The following is an 18758-nucleotide window of genomic DNA, read 5'->3' as shown; positions in this document are numbered from 1 at the left end:
CTTCCAAAATTCGCTGGAATCTGGAACTGTACCCATGGATTGGAGGGTAGCTAATGTTACCCCACTATTCAAAAAGGGTGGTAGAGAGAAAGCGGGGAATTACAGACCGGTAAGCCTGACATCGGTAGTGGGGAAAATGCTAGAGTCCATTATAAAAGATGTAATAGCAGAGCACTTGGAAAACAGTGACAGGATCGGACAAAGTCAACATGGATTTACAAAAGGTAAATCGTGCTTGACTAATCTACTGGAATTTTTTGAGGATGTAACTGGGAAAATAGATAAGGGAGAACCAGTAGATGTGGTGTATTTGGACTTTCAAAAGGCTTTCGATAAGGTCCCGCATAAGAGATTAGCGTGTAAAGTTAAGGCACATGGGATTGGGGGCAAGGTATTGACTTGGATAGAGAACTGGTTGGCGGACAGAAAGCAGAGAGTAGGAATTAACGGGTCTTTTTCCGAGTGGCAGGCAGTGACTAGTGGGGTACCGCAGGGATCGGTCCTTGGACCCCAGCTATTCACAATATACATTAATGATCTAGATAAGGGAACTAGATGTAATATCTCCAAGTTTGCAGATGACACAAAGCTGGGTGGGCGTGTGTGCTGCGAGGAAGATACCGAGAAACTCCAGGATGATTTGGACAGGTTGGGTGATTGGGCAAAAGCGTGGCAGATGCTATATAACGTGGATAAATGTGAGGTTATCCACTTTGGTGTCAAAAACAGAAAGGCAGACTATTATCTGAATGGCAATAGATTGGGAGAAGGAGAAGTGCAACGAGACCTGGGTGTCCTTGTGCACCAGTCGGTGAAGGTAAGCATGCAGGTGCAGCAGGCCGTGAAGAAGGCAAATGGTATGTTGGCCTTCATAGCAAAAGGGTTTGAGTACAGGAGCAAGGATGTCCTGCTGCAGTTGTACAGGGCCTTGGTGAGACCACACCTTGAGTACTGTGTGCAGTTTTGGTCACCTTATCTGAGGAAGGATGTTCTTGCCATGGAAGGAGTTCAGCGAAGATTCACAAGGCTGATCCCTGGGATGGCAGGAATGACGTAGGAGGAGAGATTGGGTCGATTGGGCTTATACTCGCTGGAGTTTAGAAGAATGAGAGGGGATCTCATCGAAACTTATAAAATTCTGACAGGTCTGGACAAACTAGATGCAAGTAGAATGTTCCCGATGGTCGGAGAGTCCAGAACCAGGGGTCATAGTGTAAGGATAAGGGGTAAGCCATTTAGGACAGAGATGAGGAAGAATTTCTTCACCCAGAGAGTGGTGAACCTGTGGAATTCTCTACCACAGAAGGCGGTTGAGGCCAAGTCTTTAAATATATTCAAGAAGGAGTTAGGTATATTTCTTGGAGCTAAAGGGATCAAGGGATATGGGGAGAAGGCAGGTACGGGGTACTGAGTTTGGATGATCAGCCATGATCTCATCGAATGGCGGAGCAGGCTCGAGGGGCCGAATGGCCTACTCCTGCTCCTATCTTCTATGTTTCTATGCTGGCCTGAGCGAGAACACGGACGTTGGTGCGCCTATCCTACCAATGGATTTGCAGGATCTTGCGGAGGCAGCGTTGGTGGTACCTCTCCAGTGCTTCGAGGTGCCTGCTGTACATGGTCCATGTCTCTGAAGCATACAGGAGGGCGGGTATCACTACTGCTCTGTAGAACATGAGCTTGGTGCTGGCTTTGAGTTCCTGGTCTTCAAACACTCTCTTCCTCAGGCGACCGAAGGCTGCACTGGCACACTGAAGGCGGTGTTGGACTTTGTCATCGACGTCTGCCCAGCACTGTTATCAACAGTGCCATCAAGTGGCACTTACTCACCAATAACCTGCTCACTGATGCCCAGTTTGGGTTCCGCCAAGACCACTCGGCTCCCGACCTCATTACAGCCTTGGTCCAAACATGGACAAAGGAGCTGAAGTCCAGAGGTGAGATGAAAGTGACTGCCCTTGACATCAAGGCAGCATTTGACCGAGTGTGGCATCAAGGAGCCCTAGTAAAACTGAAGTCAATGGGAATCGGGGGGGGAAATACTCCACTGGCTGGAGTCATACCTAGTACAAAGGAAGGTGGTTGTGGTGGTTGAAGGTTAATCATCACAGCCCCAGGACATCGCTGCAGGAGTTCCTCAGGGCAGTGTCCTAGGCCCAACCATCTTCAGCTGCTTCATCAATAACCTTCCCTTCCACATAAGGTCAGAAATGGGGCTGTTCGCTGACGACTGCACAGTGTTCAGCACCATTCACAACTCCTCAGATAATGAAGCAGTCCATGCCGGCATGCAACAAGATCTGGACGACGTTCAGGCTTGGGCTGATAAGTGGCAGGTAACATTCGTGCCACAGAAGTGCCAGGCAATGACTATCTCCAACAAGCGAGAGTCTAACCACATCCTCTTGACATTCAACGGTATTACCATCGCCGAATCCCCCACCATCAACATCCTGGGGGTCACCACTGACCAGAACGTAACTGGACCAGCCACATAAATACTGTGGCAACAAGAGCAGGTCAGAGGCTAGGTATTCTGCAGTGAGTGTCTCACCTCCTGACTCCACAAAGCCTTTGCACCATCTACAAGGCACATGTAAGGTGTGTGATGGAATACTCTCCACTTGCCTGGATGAGTGCAGCTCCAACAACACAAGAAGCTCGACACCATTCAGGACAAAGCAACTCGCTTGATTGGCACCCCATCCACCACCTTAAACATTCACTCCCTCCACCATCGGCATACCGTGGCTGCAGTGTGTACCATCTACAAGATGCACTGCAGCATCTCGCCAAGGCTTCCAAACCCGCAACCTCTTCCACCTAGAAGGCCAAGGGCAGCAGACGCATGGAAACACCACCACCTCCAAGTTCCCCTCCAAGTCACACGCCATCCTGACTTAGAAGTATATCACCGATCCTTCATCGTCGCTGGGTCAAAATCCTGGAACTCCCTCCCTAACAACACTGTGGGAGCACCTTCACCACACGGACTGCAGCGGTTCAAGAAGGTGGCTCAGCACCACCTTCTCAAGGGCAATTACGGATGGGCAATAAATGCTGGCCTTGCTGGCGACGCCCACATCCCATAAACGAATTTAAAAAAAATACCAAAGTCTGCCATGGAGTAGTCACAGGTGGACTCATGTCTGCAAATCATCACACAGCAAACGACTGATCTCAGGGCAGTCATGGGAGGTATTGAGAAGATGGCTAGAGGAATGGTGCCAGGGGGAGGGATTCAAGTTCCTGGGACATTGGAACCGGTTCTGGGGGAGGTGGGACCAGTTCAAACCGGACGGTTTGCACCTGGGCAGGGCTGGAACCGATGTCCTAGGGGGAGTGTTTGCTAGTGCTGTGGGGGAGGGTTTAAACTAAAATGGCAGGGGGTTGGGAACCTGAGCAGGGAGACAGAGGAAAGGGAAACAAGGATAAAAGCAAAAGATAGGAAGGAGAAAAACAAAAGTGGCAGTCAGAGAAATCAACGATTTAAATCAAACATGGCCACAGTAAATAATAATTCTAATAGGTCTAAGAGCGTTAAAATAACAAGCCTGAAGGCTTTGTGTCTTAATGAGAGGAGCATTTCTAATAAGGTGGATGAATTGGCTGCGCAAATAGAGGTAAACAAATATGATTTGGTTGGGATTACGGAAACGTGGCTCAAGGATGGCCAAGACTGGGAACGCAACATCCAGGGGTATTCGATATTCAGGAAAGATAGGCAAAAAGGAAAGGGAGGAGGGGTAGCATTACTGGTTAAAGAAGGGATTAACACAATTGTAATGAAGGATATTAGCTCTGATGATGTGGAATCTGTATGGGTAGAATTGAGAAATAGGGAAAAAAACGTTAGTGGGAGTGGTATACAGACCTCCAAACAGTAAGGCGGAGGTTGGGGATAGCATTAAAAGGGAAATTAAAGAAGCGTGCAATAAGGGCACAGCAGTCATCATGGGTGACTTTAATCTACATATAGATTGGGCCAACCAAATTAGTAACAATACTGTGGAGGAGGATTTCCTGGAGTGTTTACGGGATGGTTTCCTGGACCAATATGTCGAGGAACCAACCAGAGATCAGGCCATCTTAGACTGGGTATTATGTAACGAGAAAGGGTTAATTAGCAATCTTGTTGTACGAGGCCCCTTGGGTCGGAGCGATCATAATATGATCGAATTGTTCATTAAGATGGAGAATGAAGTAGTTCACTCAGAGACTAGGGTCCTCAATTTAAATAAAGGAAACTACGATGGTCTGAGGAGCGAGTTGGGTAGGATTGATTGGGGAATGGCGCTCAAAGGGTTGACGGTGGACAGGCAATGGCAAACATTCAAAGACCGAATGGATGAGCTACAGAATTTGTTCATCCCAGTTTGGCATAAAAATAAAACAAAAAAGGTGACTCAACCGTGGCTAACAAGGGAAATTAGGGATAGCATAAGATCCAAGGAGAGGACATGTAAATTGGCCAGAAAAAGCAGTAAACCTGAGGATTGGGAGCAGTTAGGATTCAACAAAGGAGGACAAAGGAATTAGTGAAGTCAAGCGTAGGTCCCTTGCAGTCAGAATCAGGGGAATTTATAATGGGGAACAAAGAAATGGCTGACCAACTAAATACATATTTTGGTTCTGTCTTCACAAAGGAGGACACAAATAACCTCCCAGAGATGCCGGGGAACATAGGGTCTGATGAAACGGTGGAACTGAAAGAAATCAGTATTCGCAGGGAAATGGTGTTAAGAAAATTGATGGGACTGAAGGCCGATAAATCCCCAGGGCCTGATAATCTACATCCCAGGGTACTTAAGGAAGTGGCCCTAGAAATAGTAGATGCATTAGGAGAACTCAATAGACTCTGGAACAGTACCCATGGATTGGAGGGTAGCTAATGTTACCCGACTATTCAAAAAAGGTGGTAGAGAAAAAGCGGGGAATTATAGACCGGTAAGCCTGACATCGGTAGTGGGGAAAATGCTAGAGTCCATTATAAAAGATGTAATAGCAGGGCACTTGGAAAGCAGTGACAGGATCGGACAAAGTCAACATGGATTGACTAATCTACTGGAATTTTTTGAGGATGTAACTGGTAAAATAGATAAGGGAGAACCAGTGGATGTGGTGTATTTGGACTTTCAGAAGGCTTTCAATAAGGTCCCACATAAGAGATTAGCGTGCAAAATTAAGGCACATGGGATTGGGGGCAAGGTATTGACTTGGATAGAGAACTGGTTGGCGGACAGAAAGCAAAGAGTTGGAATAAACGGGTCATTTTCCGAGTGGCAGGCAGTGACTAGTGGGGTACCGCAAGGATCGAACCTAGGACCCCAGCTGTTCACAATATATATTAATGATCTGGACGAGGGAATTGGATGTAATATCTCCAAATTTGCAGACGACACAAAGCTGGGTGGGAGGGTATGCTGTGAGGAGGATGTCGTGAAACTCCAGTACGATTTGGACAGGTTGGGTGATTGGGCAGAAACATGGCAAATGCACTATAATGTAGATAAATGTGAGGTTATCCACTTTGGTGGCAAAAACAGGAAGGCAGATTATTATTTGAATGGCAATAGATTGGGAGAAGGGGAAGTGCAAAGAGACCTGGGTGTTCTTGTGCACCAGTCGGTGAAGGTAAGCATGCAGGTGCAGCAGGCGGTTAAGGCGGCAAATGGTATGTTGGCCTTCGTAGCAAGAGGGTTCGAGTACAAGAACAAGGATGTCTTGCTACAGTCGTACAGGGCATTGGTGAGACCGCACCTTGAGTATTGTGTGCAGTTTTGGTCGCCTTATCGGAGGAAGGATGTTCTTGCCATGGAGGGAGTGCAGCGAAGATTCACCAGGCTGATACCTGGGATGGCAGGAATGACGTATGAGGAGAGATTGTGTCGATTGGGCTTATACTCACTGGAGTTTAGAAGATTGAGAGGGGATCTCATCGAAACCTATAAAAATCTGTCAGGCCTGGACAGACTAGATGCAGGAAGGATGTTTATGATGGCCGGGGAGTCCAGAACCAGGGGTCATAGTCTAAGGATAAGGGGTAAGCCATTTAGGACTGAAATGAGGAGGAATTTCTTCACCCAGAGTGGTGAACCTGTGGAATTCTCTGCCACACAAGGCAGTGGAGGCCAATTCATTAAATATATTCAAGAAAGAGTTGGATATATTTCTTAAGGCTAAAGGGATCAAGGGATATGGGGAGAAGGCAGGGACAGGGTACTGAATTTGGATGATCAGCCATGATCTCATTGAATGGCCTACTCCTGCTCCTATCTTATGTTTCTATGTTTCTATGAAGCTAGATGCTTCTCCAGTAATGGGAAAATTCCACTGACCAAGTCATTCCTAGCTGTTTTCATGTATCTGGCTGGAGGCTGGTAATGGTACCAGTGGCAGAGCAGACCACTTACCCATTTTTCCAGCAAAGAAAAACTGTGTGGGACAACAACAGGGAGAAACTGCTAACAAATCTGCATAATGCAAATGAATCATATTTGCTGCTGTTATATGGAAGTATTATTGTGAGAGTGTGCGAGAGAGCGAGCAAATGAGCGCGAGGGAGAAGAGAGAGAGAGCTCAAATGAATGAGCGAGAGCATGAACAAGTGAGAGAGCACGCGAACAAGTGCGTGAGGGTGAGAGCATGGGCGAGGCGAGAGAGAGAGACAGAGTGAGCGACAGAGAGAGAGTGAGCGACAGAGAGAGAGTGAGCGACAGAGAGAGAGTGAGCGAGAGAGAGAGTGAGCGACAGAGAGAGAGTGAGCGACAGAGAGAGAGTGAGCGACAGAGACAGAGACAGAGACAGAGCGCGCGCGAGGGGGAGGGAAGAGAGAGGGAGGGAGGGAGGGACGGGCACGAGGGAAAGCGGAGCAGGGAAAATAGTTTGACCCTTGAAGTTAGTCTCGGCTGCACGATAGTTGCAAAGCATCCAATATCCTACGAGGTCAGAGGGAAATGCCACACTAAAAGTCCAGCTGAATGGGTTGGAATGCAAGATACCCAAGACGTTGGGAGATGAGGAGATTTTGTAGCTTGGATCTTCGCCAGTATTTAGTATGCTGTAGCTCCTAACCAGTAAACATTATGCAATTTGATAATTATTGAATGAGTAATTATCATAACACCCCCCCAGTCTTCTAGGAAATTGAATGACATCCAGAAAGGAAGCTAGAGTCAAGGCAGTGCCATAAATAATTTGCTGAACACAAGCCCGAGTCTTCCACAGAACATCTTTTGAACTTAAGCCAAGCGCTGTTACAGTATACTCTGTGACAGGCTCAACTTGCACTCGACATGATCATAGGAACAGGAGGAGGCCATCCAGCCCCTCGCGCTTGTTCCACCATTCAATGAGATTGTGGCTGATCTGTATCCGAACTCACCTTGGCTCCATATCCCTTAATACCTTTAGCAAGCACAAATCGATCAATCTCAGATTTCAAATTATTAATTGAGCTCGCATCTACTGCTTTTTGTGGGAGAGAGTCCCACACTTCTACTACCCTGTGTGAAGAAATGTTTCCTAACCTCTCTTCTGAATGGCCTGGCTCTGATTTTAAGGTCGTCACTTTGGCCTAGACTCCCCCACCAGCGGAAAAAGTTTCTCTCCATCTACTCTATCAAATCGTTTCAAAATCCTAAAAACCTCTCAATCAAATCACCCCTCGACAGCTGGGGCTCAGTGGGTAGCACACTCGCCTCTGAGTCAGAAGGTCGTGGGTTCAAGTTCCACTTCAGGGACTTGAGCACATAAAGCTAGGCTGACACTCCAGTGCAGTGCTGAGGGAGCGCCGCACTGTCGGAGGTGCCGTCTTTCGGATAAGACATTAAACTGAGGCCCCGTCTGCTCTCTCAGGTGGATGTAAAAGATCCCATGGCACTATTTCGAAGAAGAGCAGGGGAGTTCTCCCCGGTGTCCTGGGGCCAATATTTATCCCTCGATCAACATCACTAAAACAGATTATCTGGTCATTATCACATTGCTGCTTGTGGGAGTTTGCTGTGCGCAAATTGGCTGCCGCGTTTCCCACATTACAGCAGTGGCTTACTTCAAAAAGTACTTCATTGGCTGTAAAGCGCTTTGAGATGTCCGGTGGTCGTGAAAGGCGCTATATAAATGCAAGTCTTTCTTTTTAACCTTCTATATTCCAGGGAATACAAGCTTAGTTTATGTAATCTCTCCTCTCAATTTAACCCTTGCAGCCCTGGTAACATTCTGGTGAATCTGTGCTGCACTAATTCCAAGGCCAATATGTCCTTTTTACGGTGTGGTGCCCAGAACTGTGCACAGTACTCCAGGTGTGGTCTAACCAGGGCTTTGCACAACTTCCTCCCCTTTATATTCTAGCCCTCTAGATATAAAGGCTAACATTCCATTAGCCTTTTTGATTATTTTTTGTACCTGACGACTACATTTTAGTGATCTGTGTACATTGACTCCTAAATCTCTTTGGACCTTCACTGTTCCTAGCTCGTCACCATTTAAAAAATACTCAGATCAATCCTTTTTGGTCCAAAATAGATGACCTCACACTTACCTGTGTTGAAATCTATCTGCCGCAGTTTTGCCCACTCACTTAATCTAACAATGTCTTTGTATTTTTATGCTCCTGTCTACACTACTTATTATGCCACCAATCTTTGTGTCATCGTCAAACTTGGATATGCGGCTTTCTATTATGTTATTTAAGTCATTAATAAATATAGTGAGTCATTGAGCCCCCAGCACAGATCATTGTGGGACACCACTAGTCACTTCCTTCCAATTTGAGTGCATACCCATTATCCCTACTCTCCGTCTTCTACTGCTTAACCAATCTCCTAACCTGGTCAATAATTTGCATCCAATGCAAATCTAATCTAATCTACTCAATCAAATGGTCAGAACCAAAACCCACAACACCACGGTACGCTGCTGTTCCAACAGAGTCCCCAAATGCCTCGCACTTGTGAATTTCCATCTACAAGTTTCTGTCCTTGGGCATGTGGCAGGCAGACCCCAGGCACTTCCTGATTTTCCCCTACAAATGTTAGGCAAGTCACTCCAGGCCAGTTGAACAGCCGGCAGCTGATGAGTGGTATTGATGAATGCCTTGGAGCAGCTCGCCTGGCCCCCCCTACTCAAGCAGTGAATGGAACATGCTGGCAGGCGACTGAAAAAAGATGAGGATAATAAATAGCAAACAGTGGAAGGCAAGCGAGGGAGGAAAAGAAAATCTACCTGTCTTTTCCAATCTCAGAGGGAAGCTCTCAACTGACAGATAAAGGGTACTGCAAAACACAAAGAAAGCTTTTCAGGGGTATAAAATGGGAATAAGTACCCCTTACCAGGCTGCCTAAGATTTCACCAACACTTGGAATCAGAGTGTATTGCATCTTATTACCACACTTTTAAACAAGGGGTAACAATGGGGCAGATCAACTCTGATTCCGATATCATAATTGTAGATTGAATGGTACATGACTGCGAGCAAAATGGCGAGATTCAGTACTTAAATCAGAGGTGGCAAGCAACTCAAACACACTGCACCCGAACTCATGATCCTACTTAGGGCATTACTGATCTGAAGATAGGCACCTCCTTAGAAGTTTAGGGAGGGAATCACCTTGCGCTGCACTTACGCCTCTCCGTTTCACAGTAGCACCGGAGGGCTAATCCAGCAATTCACCCGGTCAGCTCAGGAGAGTACAGGGAGAGTAAGGGAAGGGAAAGTGGGAGTCATATAAAACATATTTTAAAAGTACATAGGTTACTTGGCTGGTGGCACATTTTCCCAGGGCCTGGCAGCTCTGGAGTAGCTCCTAGGCCTGTCCAAAATTGGAACTTCCATTAAAATGAATGGGACCTGTTCCAGCATAGAGGTGGCTCCTCCCCATCAGTGACATCATTGGACCAGCTCTGGAGGGGAATGAAATCTGAACTGCAGGGTCACCATCATGCAGGAAATTTGATGTTTTCTTTTTAACGGGAGCAGATATATTTCTTTTGTAATTTTACAGACATGGGAGAGTACTTTGAATCTCTAGCACCTCCTTGTCTGCCCTTCCCCTTTAATTCAATGATATAAAGGGATATTAATACAGATAGTTGATCTTCGGCTTTGTGACTTCCCTTGGAAAACCATCTGTAGAGATTATCTACAATGACAGGCTTTGTTCTGTTTAGCAATCGATTTGCCCCTATTGGTCTCACCATGCCAGGTACCATTCCCAGATGAGCGATGGGCAGGGAACCTGCTCCCAGTCCTCTGCCATTGTCACGGTGCACGGAGTGCTTTGTGCATTGAGTGCTGTTGGAGTTTTGCTAAGTGGGAGAGTTCGGATAAGTGGGAGGTGAGGGTGTGTTTTTTGCTCTGTTTTATTCCCCACTCCCAGGCTTAGACAGCACTGCGGAGGCGGAGCAGCGAGCCGAGTCAACCAAACAGGCTCCACAGACAGTATTCAAGGAGGAGGTTGGTGATCAGCTGGTTGGTTGGTTTTCTTCCTTCTCTTCTCTTTCATACCTTTAAGTTGGTAAGTCCTATTGAATAGTGGTGTGATATTATCATATATATCCGGGCAGGGTCTTCATAACTAATAATAAGAAATTAAATTAATTATATAGAATGGAGCAGGTGATGTGTTACTGTTGCGAGATGTGGGAGCCGGTGAACCCCATTGAGGCTAACGGTGATTACATCTGCGACAAGTGTTTGCTGCTAGAGGAACTCAAGTTCCATGTTATGGAGCTTGAGACCGAGCTTCGGACACTGCGACACATCAGGGAGGGGGAGAAGTTCCTGGACTCTATGTTTCAGGAGATGGTCACACCTATGAAGTTAATTACTGCAGATGTAGTCCGTGGTCAGGGACAGGACGGTGTGACTACGAGTGAGGAAGGTACAGGGATCCAGGATGTAGTGTTGAAGGAGACGCAGCCCTTGTTCTTGTCCAGCAGGATCGAGGTTCTTACTCCCTGTGAGGGCGGGAGCGGGGACTGCAGGGAGGATGAGCAACCTGGCCACAGCACCGTGGTACAGGGGGCCATTCAAGTGGAGGGAGTAAAAAGAAATGTTGTAGTGGTAGGGGATAGTATCATTAGGGGGATAGATAGGGTTCTCTGCAGTCAAGAGCGGGAGTCCCGAAGGCTGTGTTGCCTGCCTGGTGCCAGGGTTAAGGACATCTCTTCTGGGCTGGAAAGAAACTTGCAGTGGGAGGGGGAGGATCCAGTTGTCGTGGTCCATGTTGGTACAAACGACGTAGATAGGACAAGGAAGACGGTTCTGTTAAAGGAGTATGAGCAGCTAGGGGTCAAATTAAAAAACAGAACCTCAAGGGTAATAATCTCTGGGTTATTACCTGAGCCACGAGCGAATTTGGCTAGGATAAATAAAATTAAAGAGTTAAATGCGTGGCTCAAAGACTGGTGTGGGAGAAATGGGTTTTGCTTCTTGGGACACTGGCACCAGTACTGGGACAGGAGGGAGCTGTTCTGTTGGGACGGACTCCACTTGGCCAGTGCTGGGACTAGAGTCCTGGCGAATCATATAACTAGGGCTGTAGAGAGGGCTTTAAACTAATTAGTGGGGGGGAGGTTTCTAGAGAGCAAATAATAGAAATGACAACAGAGAAGGTCATAGACTTAGGTAGCAGTGGGGGAATTAAAAAACAGAATGTGTCACGAAGGGACAGAAGGTATGGAGTAAAAAGTAAAGTACTAAAAAGGGAAAAAACAGGAACTAAGTGTTACAAAACATATTTGAAAGTTCTTTATCTGAATGCACGTAGCATTCGTAACAAAATGAATGAGTTAACGGCACAAATAATGACATATGGGTATGATCTTGTGGCCATTACAGAAACATGGCTGCAGGGTGACCATGACTGGGAATTAAACATACCAGGTTATTTAACAATCAGGAAGGACAGGCAGGAAGGGAGAGGAGGTGGGGTGGCTATGTTAATAAAGGAAGGAATCACTATAATACAGAGAAATGATATTGGGTCAAAGGAGCAGGATAGTGAAACAGTTTGGGTGGAGGTAAGGAATAATAAGGGGAAAAAAACACTAGTGGGTGTAGTCTATAGGCCTCCGAACAGTTGCAACTCTGTTGGACGGAGTATTAATCAGGAAATAGTTGAGGCTTGTAATAAGGGAACAGCTATAATTATGGGGGATTTTAATTATCATATTAACTGGACAAATCAAATTGGGCAGAGCAGCCTTGAGGAAGAGTTCATTGAGTGTATTAGGGATGGGTTTCTTGAGCAGTATGTAACTGAACCGACCAGGGGGCAAGCAACCTTAGATTTGGTCCTGTGTAATGAGACAGGATTAATTAAAAATGTCCTAGTAAAGGATCCCCTTGGAATGAGTGACCATAACATGGTTGAGTTCCATATTCAATTAGAGGGTGAGAAGGTTGGATCTCAAACAAGCGTGCTGAGCTTGAATAAAGGAGACTATGAAGGTATGAGAGCGGAATTAATTAGAGTGGACTGGGAAAATAGATTAAAGGGTAAGACGGTACATGACCAGTGGTGTACATTTAAGGAGTTATTTTACAACTTCCAAAAAAAATATATTCCACTGAGGAAAAAAGGGTGTAAAAGAAAAGATAGCCATCCGTGGCTAAGTAAGGTAATTAAGGATAGTATCCGACTAAAAACAAGGGCATATAAGGTAGCCAAATCTAGTGGGAGGATGGAAGATTGGGAAGTCTTTAAAAGACAGCAAAAAATAACAAAAAGATTGATTAAGAAAGGGAAGATAGATTATGAAAGTAAATTAGCAAAAAATATAAAAACAGACAGTAAAAGTTTCTATAGTTATATAAAAAGAAAAAGGGTGGCTAAAGTAAATGTTGGTCCCTTAGAGGATGAGACCGGGAAATTAATGGTGGGAAACATGGAGATGGCAAAAACACTGAACAATTATTTTGTATCAGTCTTTACAGTAGAGGACACTAAGAATATCCCAACACTGGACAAACAGGGGGCTCTAGGGGGGGAGGAACTAAATACAATTAAAATCACTAAGGAAGTGGTACTTGGTAAAATAATGGGACTCAAGGCGGATAAATCCCCTGGACCTGATGGCTTGCATCCCAGGGTCTTGAGGGAAGTAGCGGTAGGGATTGTGGATGCATTGGTAATAATTTTCCAAAACTCACTGGACTCAGCAAAGGTCCCGGCAGATTGGAAAACTGCTAATGTAACACCCTTATTTAAAAAGGGTAGTAGGCAGAAGGCTGGAAACTATAGACCGGTTAGCCTAACATCTGTGGTTGGTAAAATGTTAGAGTCCATTATTAAGGAGACAGTAACGGGACATTTGGATAAACATAATTTAATAGGGCAAACTCAGCATGGTTTCATGAAGGGGAAGTCATGTTTAACAAATTTGCTTGAGTTTTTTGAGGAAGTAACATACAGGGTGGATAAAGGGGAACCAGTGGACGTAGTGTATTTAGACTTCCAAAAGGCATTTGACAAGGTGCCACACAAAAGATTATTGCTCAAGATAAAAAATCACGGGATTGGGGGTAATATTCTGGCGTGGGTGGAGGATTGGCTCTCTAACAGAAAGCAGAGAGTTGGGATAAATGGTTCGTTCTCAGATTGGCAACCAGTAACTAGTGGTGTTCCGCAGGGGTCAGTGCTGGGTCCCCAACTCTTTACAATCTATATTAACGATTTGGAGGAGGGGACCGAGTGTAACATATCAAAGTTTGCAGATGATACAAAGATGGGACGGAAAGTAGTGAGTGAGGAGGGCATAAAAAACCTGCAAAGGGACATAGACAGGCTAAGTAAGTGGGCAGAGATTTGGCAGATGGAATACAATACTGGAAAGTGTGAGGTTATGCACTTTGGCAGGAAAAATCATAGAGCAAGTTATTATCTTAATGGCAAGAAACTGGAAAGTACTGTAGTACAAAGGGATCTGGGGGTCCTGGCGCACGAAACTCAAAAAGTTAGTATGCAGGTGCAGCAAGTGATTAAGAAGGCCAATGGAATGTTGGCTTTTATTGCTAGGGGGTTGGAATATAAAAACAGGGAGGTATTGCTGCAGTTGTACAAGGTATTGGTGAGGCCGCACCTGGAATACTGCATACAGTTTTGGTGTCCATACTTAAGAAAAGACATACTTGCTCTCGAGTCAGTACAAAGAAGGTTCACTCGGTTAATCCCGGGGATGAGGGGGTGGTCATATGAGGAGAGGTTGAGTAGATTGGGACTCTACTCATTGGAGTTCAGAAGAATGAGAGGCGATCTTATTGAAACATATAAGATTGTGAAGGGGCTTGATCGGGTGGATGCGGTGAGGATGTTCCCAATGATGGGTGAAACTAGAACTAGGGGGCATAATCTTAAAATAAGGGGCTGCTCATTCAAAACTGAGATGAGGAGAAACTTCTTCACTCAGAGGGTGGTAGGTTTGTGGAATTTGCTGCCCCAGAAAGCTGTGGAAGCTACATCATTAAATAAATTTAAAACAGAAATAGATAGTTTCCTAGAAGTAAAGGGAATTAAGGGTTACGGGGAGCGGGCAGGAAATTGGACAGGAGTCTGGGTTCGGAATGGTCATGGCCCTGTGGGTAGTGGAGCGGGCCCAGGGGCCGTGTAGCCTTGTTCTGCTCCTACTGTGTTCTAATTCTGTTAGATTTCAGGAGATGGTTTTATTCCTGTTCCTGGCTGGGGTGGAGATCGCCTTTACAGAAGGTAAGTACTGTAGAAAATATAGGGACAGAGTGATCTCCTGGAAGAATTTCGATCGCCTAGATGGGTCGGAGAGGAATTTCCCAGATTTTTTTCTCCCAAATTGGCCATTGGGTCTCTATCTGGTTTTTCGCCTCTCCCGGGAGATCACATGGGTTCGGGTGGATGCAGAGTGATAGAAGATTTGAGGTTAGGATCAGATCAGCCATGATCTTATTGAATGGTGGAGCAGGCTCGAGGGGCCGATTGGCCAACTCCTGCTCCTATTTCTTATGTTCTTATGTCACCCTGTTACCAACTGTTAAGAGAATGCACAATGGCAGCCCAGAGTATCTTCTCCATTGACTCATTACCTCTCCCATGAAGAACACCAGACCTGTGCTTGGCAGCTCCAAGGTCAGGAGTTTACTATTTGAGGATCACAGATATGATTCTGAACGCTACCACTCCATGACACAGTGCTGGAGCTCAAAGGCACTGTGCTGACTAATACACTGTTACCAATACTGTACAGCACTGCTGGTGTGTAACCCATCACTAATATATGCAATCAATAGGAAGAAACTGAGAGTTATTTGACAATTAGTCAATATTAGATTTACTTATTAATTTACACAGAACTATTGCTTTTGCATCTCCCCAGATTAAGCCATTTGACTTTACCAAGGCGTGCACAGATTATTCATTCCTTTCTTCATGGCTGGGAGTTTAGGGTAACAGGACTTTAAGAGCAAGTTACTGCAAGTCCGAGTTCTGCAGAAATATCCATAAATCTTAATTACATTTTATATTGAAGGCAATACATTTTTTCAGCAAGAACCAGGGAACTAGCCAGAGGCCTGGAACAACTGTTATTTTGCCAACTGCACTTATTTTGCAGAATTCTGTAAAATGTACCTTTTTAAAACTCAGTTGGAATATGGTATTTACCAATATACAGTTCAGGGCAGTGAATTCCAGTGTCGGGCACGACTAGCCTGTTACAGCTTAGCCTTACAGCAGGCTTGTAACAATCTAGCTTTCTGATTGGCTGGTTAATCCCAATTCAATCTTCAGGCCATAAAAGGAGATCCTCTGTTCCATTAAGCAGTTGAATGATGGAACATAATCTAATGTGAGTGACACTTACTGATCTTTATAAAATTCTTGATCTGGTGCAGTAAATACTGGCTCCGCTGAAACATCCAAAAGGGAGTTGGATTGAATCCTGATTTAGCAGGGAGTAGAGAATATGGGGACAAAGTCATGTTCTGAAACAAGACCTCTTCATTTTTTACATTCTTGTAATGCATTCTTTCATGAGCACTGGGATTTCCAAGTTGAAATGAAATTGTTGCAATGGTAGTCGGCCCCCTCACTGCTCTGGAATTCACTGCCCCTGAACAGGATACGGTACTCCAACATCGTTTAAAAAGGTGAATTTTACAGACTGAGTACAGAAGGCTCCTCATGACAATAGATGACTGCTATTTACTACTTAACACAGCATCTTACCTGAAGAAGCCTTTACAGCCTTCACAGGTCATGGCATTGAAATGGAAACCCGTCGCTTTGTCCCCACAAACCCCACAAATCCGTGGGCAATTTCGATCAAATTCATCATCTTCAGGCTGATATGCAGAAGTGCTCACTGTCATCTGCTCCATTTCTGCAATTCTTGATACTGCAAACAAGAAAAATAGGCCTTTTATGAAATACAACAATGTATCTTAATGGTTACATCAAAAGATGAATTACGGATAAAATGTAGTTATAAGGCATAGTATCTTTTACAATATAGTGCAGTACACTTGGATCAGTGTCCTGTACTCTGCTGGTAGCTGCTATAATACAGATCCCTTTAAAGGAATAATCCAGAGAAGATTCACAAACATATTTACCTCATTTATCAGGATCATTGTGGGCACTGGACAATTCTGAGGCACATTTACAGGGTGGAGCTGCTCCAGGATCAGAGTTGGAGGCATTGAGCCCATACTGTCCCAACCAGAGTGCAAAATTAAGTATCGAGTTACATGCAATACTTTGGCCTACAGAAGGTACTCCTTCGGCATCTCATGAAAAGTGTATAACTAACCCGCCACTGGGAGTATGTGTTCTCGTACTGAGAGAGAGAGAAGCTGACAGTGATTACAAGGTACAATCTAAGTGAAGAGGCACGACCACTGACCCAGTTTGTCCATCTCAAACAACGGCGAACACATTCTCAGCTTTTCTGTCGCTCGTACCTATTCCACAGGTTACTTCAGTCTTTCTCACTTCAACAGTTTCTTAATCTATATCCATTAGCTGTCACTTTTAAATCCTAGCAAAGTTCACTTATAAATACACATGACAGTACCCCTCTTACCTCTACCAAATAGGTCTTGGCTGTTCCTCTCAATGACTCCAAATATACTCCATTGCATATACTTCTGGCAAAGCTAAATAGACAATGGCTAGTTTTCCTACTCATTTTCTGAGCATACACACCTAAATACAAGATTCTGACTTTTAATACACCACTGTAACAGAAATGATGCACAATGCTGGTTTATCAGCATAATCTACCTCGTGAAATGTGCCTTTAATTCATTTGTGTCTCTGGTGACAAGTTATTCTATCCAATGTCACTTAGTAATTCATTTTCCAGTAAACTACCATTTCCCATCATACATTTTGCATATGCAGCATACCCTGATCACTTTGAACCCAGGCCAGCCCTTGATAGTGGTCAGAGTCTGGGAGAAAGAATATTCCATTGGAGGGGTTAATGTGAATATTTGATTGAAAGATTGGCTGAGACTTCTGTTTCCAGGCAAAATATAGGTGGGTGGGGGGGGCAGGGGTGGTGGCACGAGAGAAGAGGGAGGATGCGTTTTTTTACTCTGACTGTTCTTCGCTCCTCTGCTGGTATAGCAGATCCGTTGGTGCGTACCACGAACACCTGAAGCCACTATATACCTCACTGGACACCTGGATCAAGCTCTGCTGCTCGTGGTCAACTCTTCACTGTTCCTCGGTCTTCTATTTCCACTGGACAGCCTTCAGCAATGTCCAGCCCCCCTCCACATGTACGCAGTTGACACTCAGCTCTACCTCAGCACCACCTCTCTCGACCCCTCCACTTCCTCAGTGTTGTCAGACTGCTTGTCCAACATCCAGTCTTAGGATGAGCCACAACTTCCCCAGTTAAATATTGGGAAGACCAAAGCCATCATATTTGGCCCCGGCCACAAACTCCGTACCCTCGCCACTGATTCCATCCCCCTCCCCGGCCATTGTCTCAGGTTGAAGCGGGCCGTTTGCAACCTCGATGTCTTATTTGAGTCTGAGCTGAGTTCGGACTCCATATCCTCTCCATCACAAAGACTGCCTACTTGCACCTCTAACATCGCCTGCCTCCCCATATCTGCTGCTGAAACCGTCATCCATGCCTTTATCAACTCTAGACTCAATGACTTCAATGCTCTCCTGGCCTGCCTCCCATCCGTCACCATCCAACTCTGCTGCGCGTATCCTATCCGGCACCAAGTCTTGCTCACCTGTCACTCCCATCGTCGCTGACCTACATTGGCTCCCAGTCCCCCAGTGCCTCAAATTAAAAGTCTCATCCTCACGTTTAAATCTTTCGATGGCCTCACTCCGCCTTATTCCTGTAACCATCTCTGGCCCCACAACCTCTGTTCCTCTTACTCTGGCCTCTTGTGCATCCCCCTCCCTTTGCCCATCCCCCTCCCTTTGCCCAACCATTGGCAGCTGTGCCTTCAGCTAGCGAGGTCGCGCTTGCTGATTTTATTCCTCAAGTCCACCATTTCATACTCTGAAAGTCTCTAGGATGATTTCTGGGGAGGCGTCGACTTTGGAGACATTTTTAGCTAGCTGTGTTTGTGAAGATAAACAAACTTTACACTGCTATGATTTTTTTGCTTTCTACAGGCCCAGTGAACTCATATTGCTTTCAAGAGCTATAGGGTGGGTGGATTTTGACATATTTAAAACAAGGATTGAGCGGCTGTGTGGCAGGCCATTCAAATTTCTACATGTAATGACCTACCAAAGGACAATTAAATATTC

The 18758-nt window shown here is 45.4% G+C and overlaps 1 protein-coding gene across 1 annotated transcript in view; it reads right to left on the bottom strand.

The window, feature by feature from the left end:
* The window catches only part of LOC147096957 (vitamin D3 receptor B-like), a 287363-nt gene that overhangs the window by 135100 nt on the left and 133505 nt on the right, over positions 1-18758 (bottom strand). The window contains exon 4 of the mRNA XM_085972648.1: positions 16197-16365. Within this exon, the coding sequence (XP_085828774.1) occupies positions 16197-16348 (152 nt within the window). The 5' untranslated portion in view covers positions 16349-16365. The remainder of the gene's footprint in view (positions 1-16196; positions 16366-18758) is intronic.

This window comes from Somniosus microcephalus, chromosome 33, assembly GCF_052327205.1.
Source record: "Somniosus microcephalus isolate GS21.2 chromosome 33, FLI_Smic_1.0, whole genome shotgun sequence".
Taxonomy (NCBI): Eukaryota; Metazoa; Chordata; class Chondrichthyes; order Squaliformes; family Somniosidae; genus Somniosus; species Somniosus microcephalus.
The sequence above is the reverse complement of the archived record's forward strand: the minus strand, read 5'-3'. Positions and strand labels throughout refer to the sequence as shown.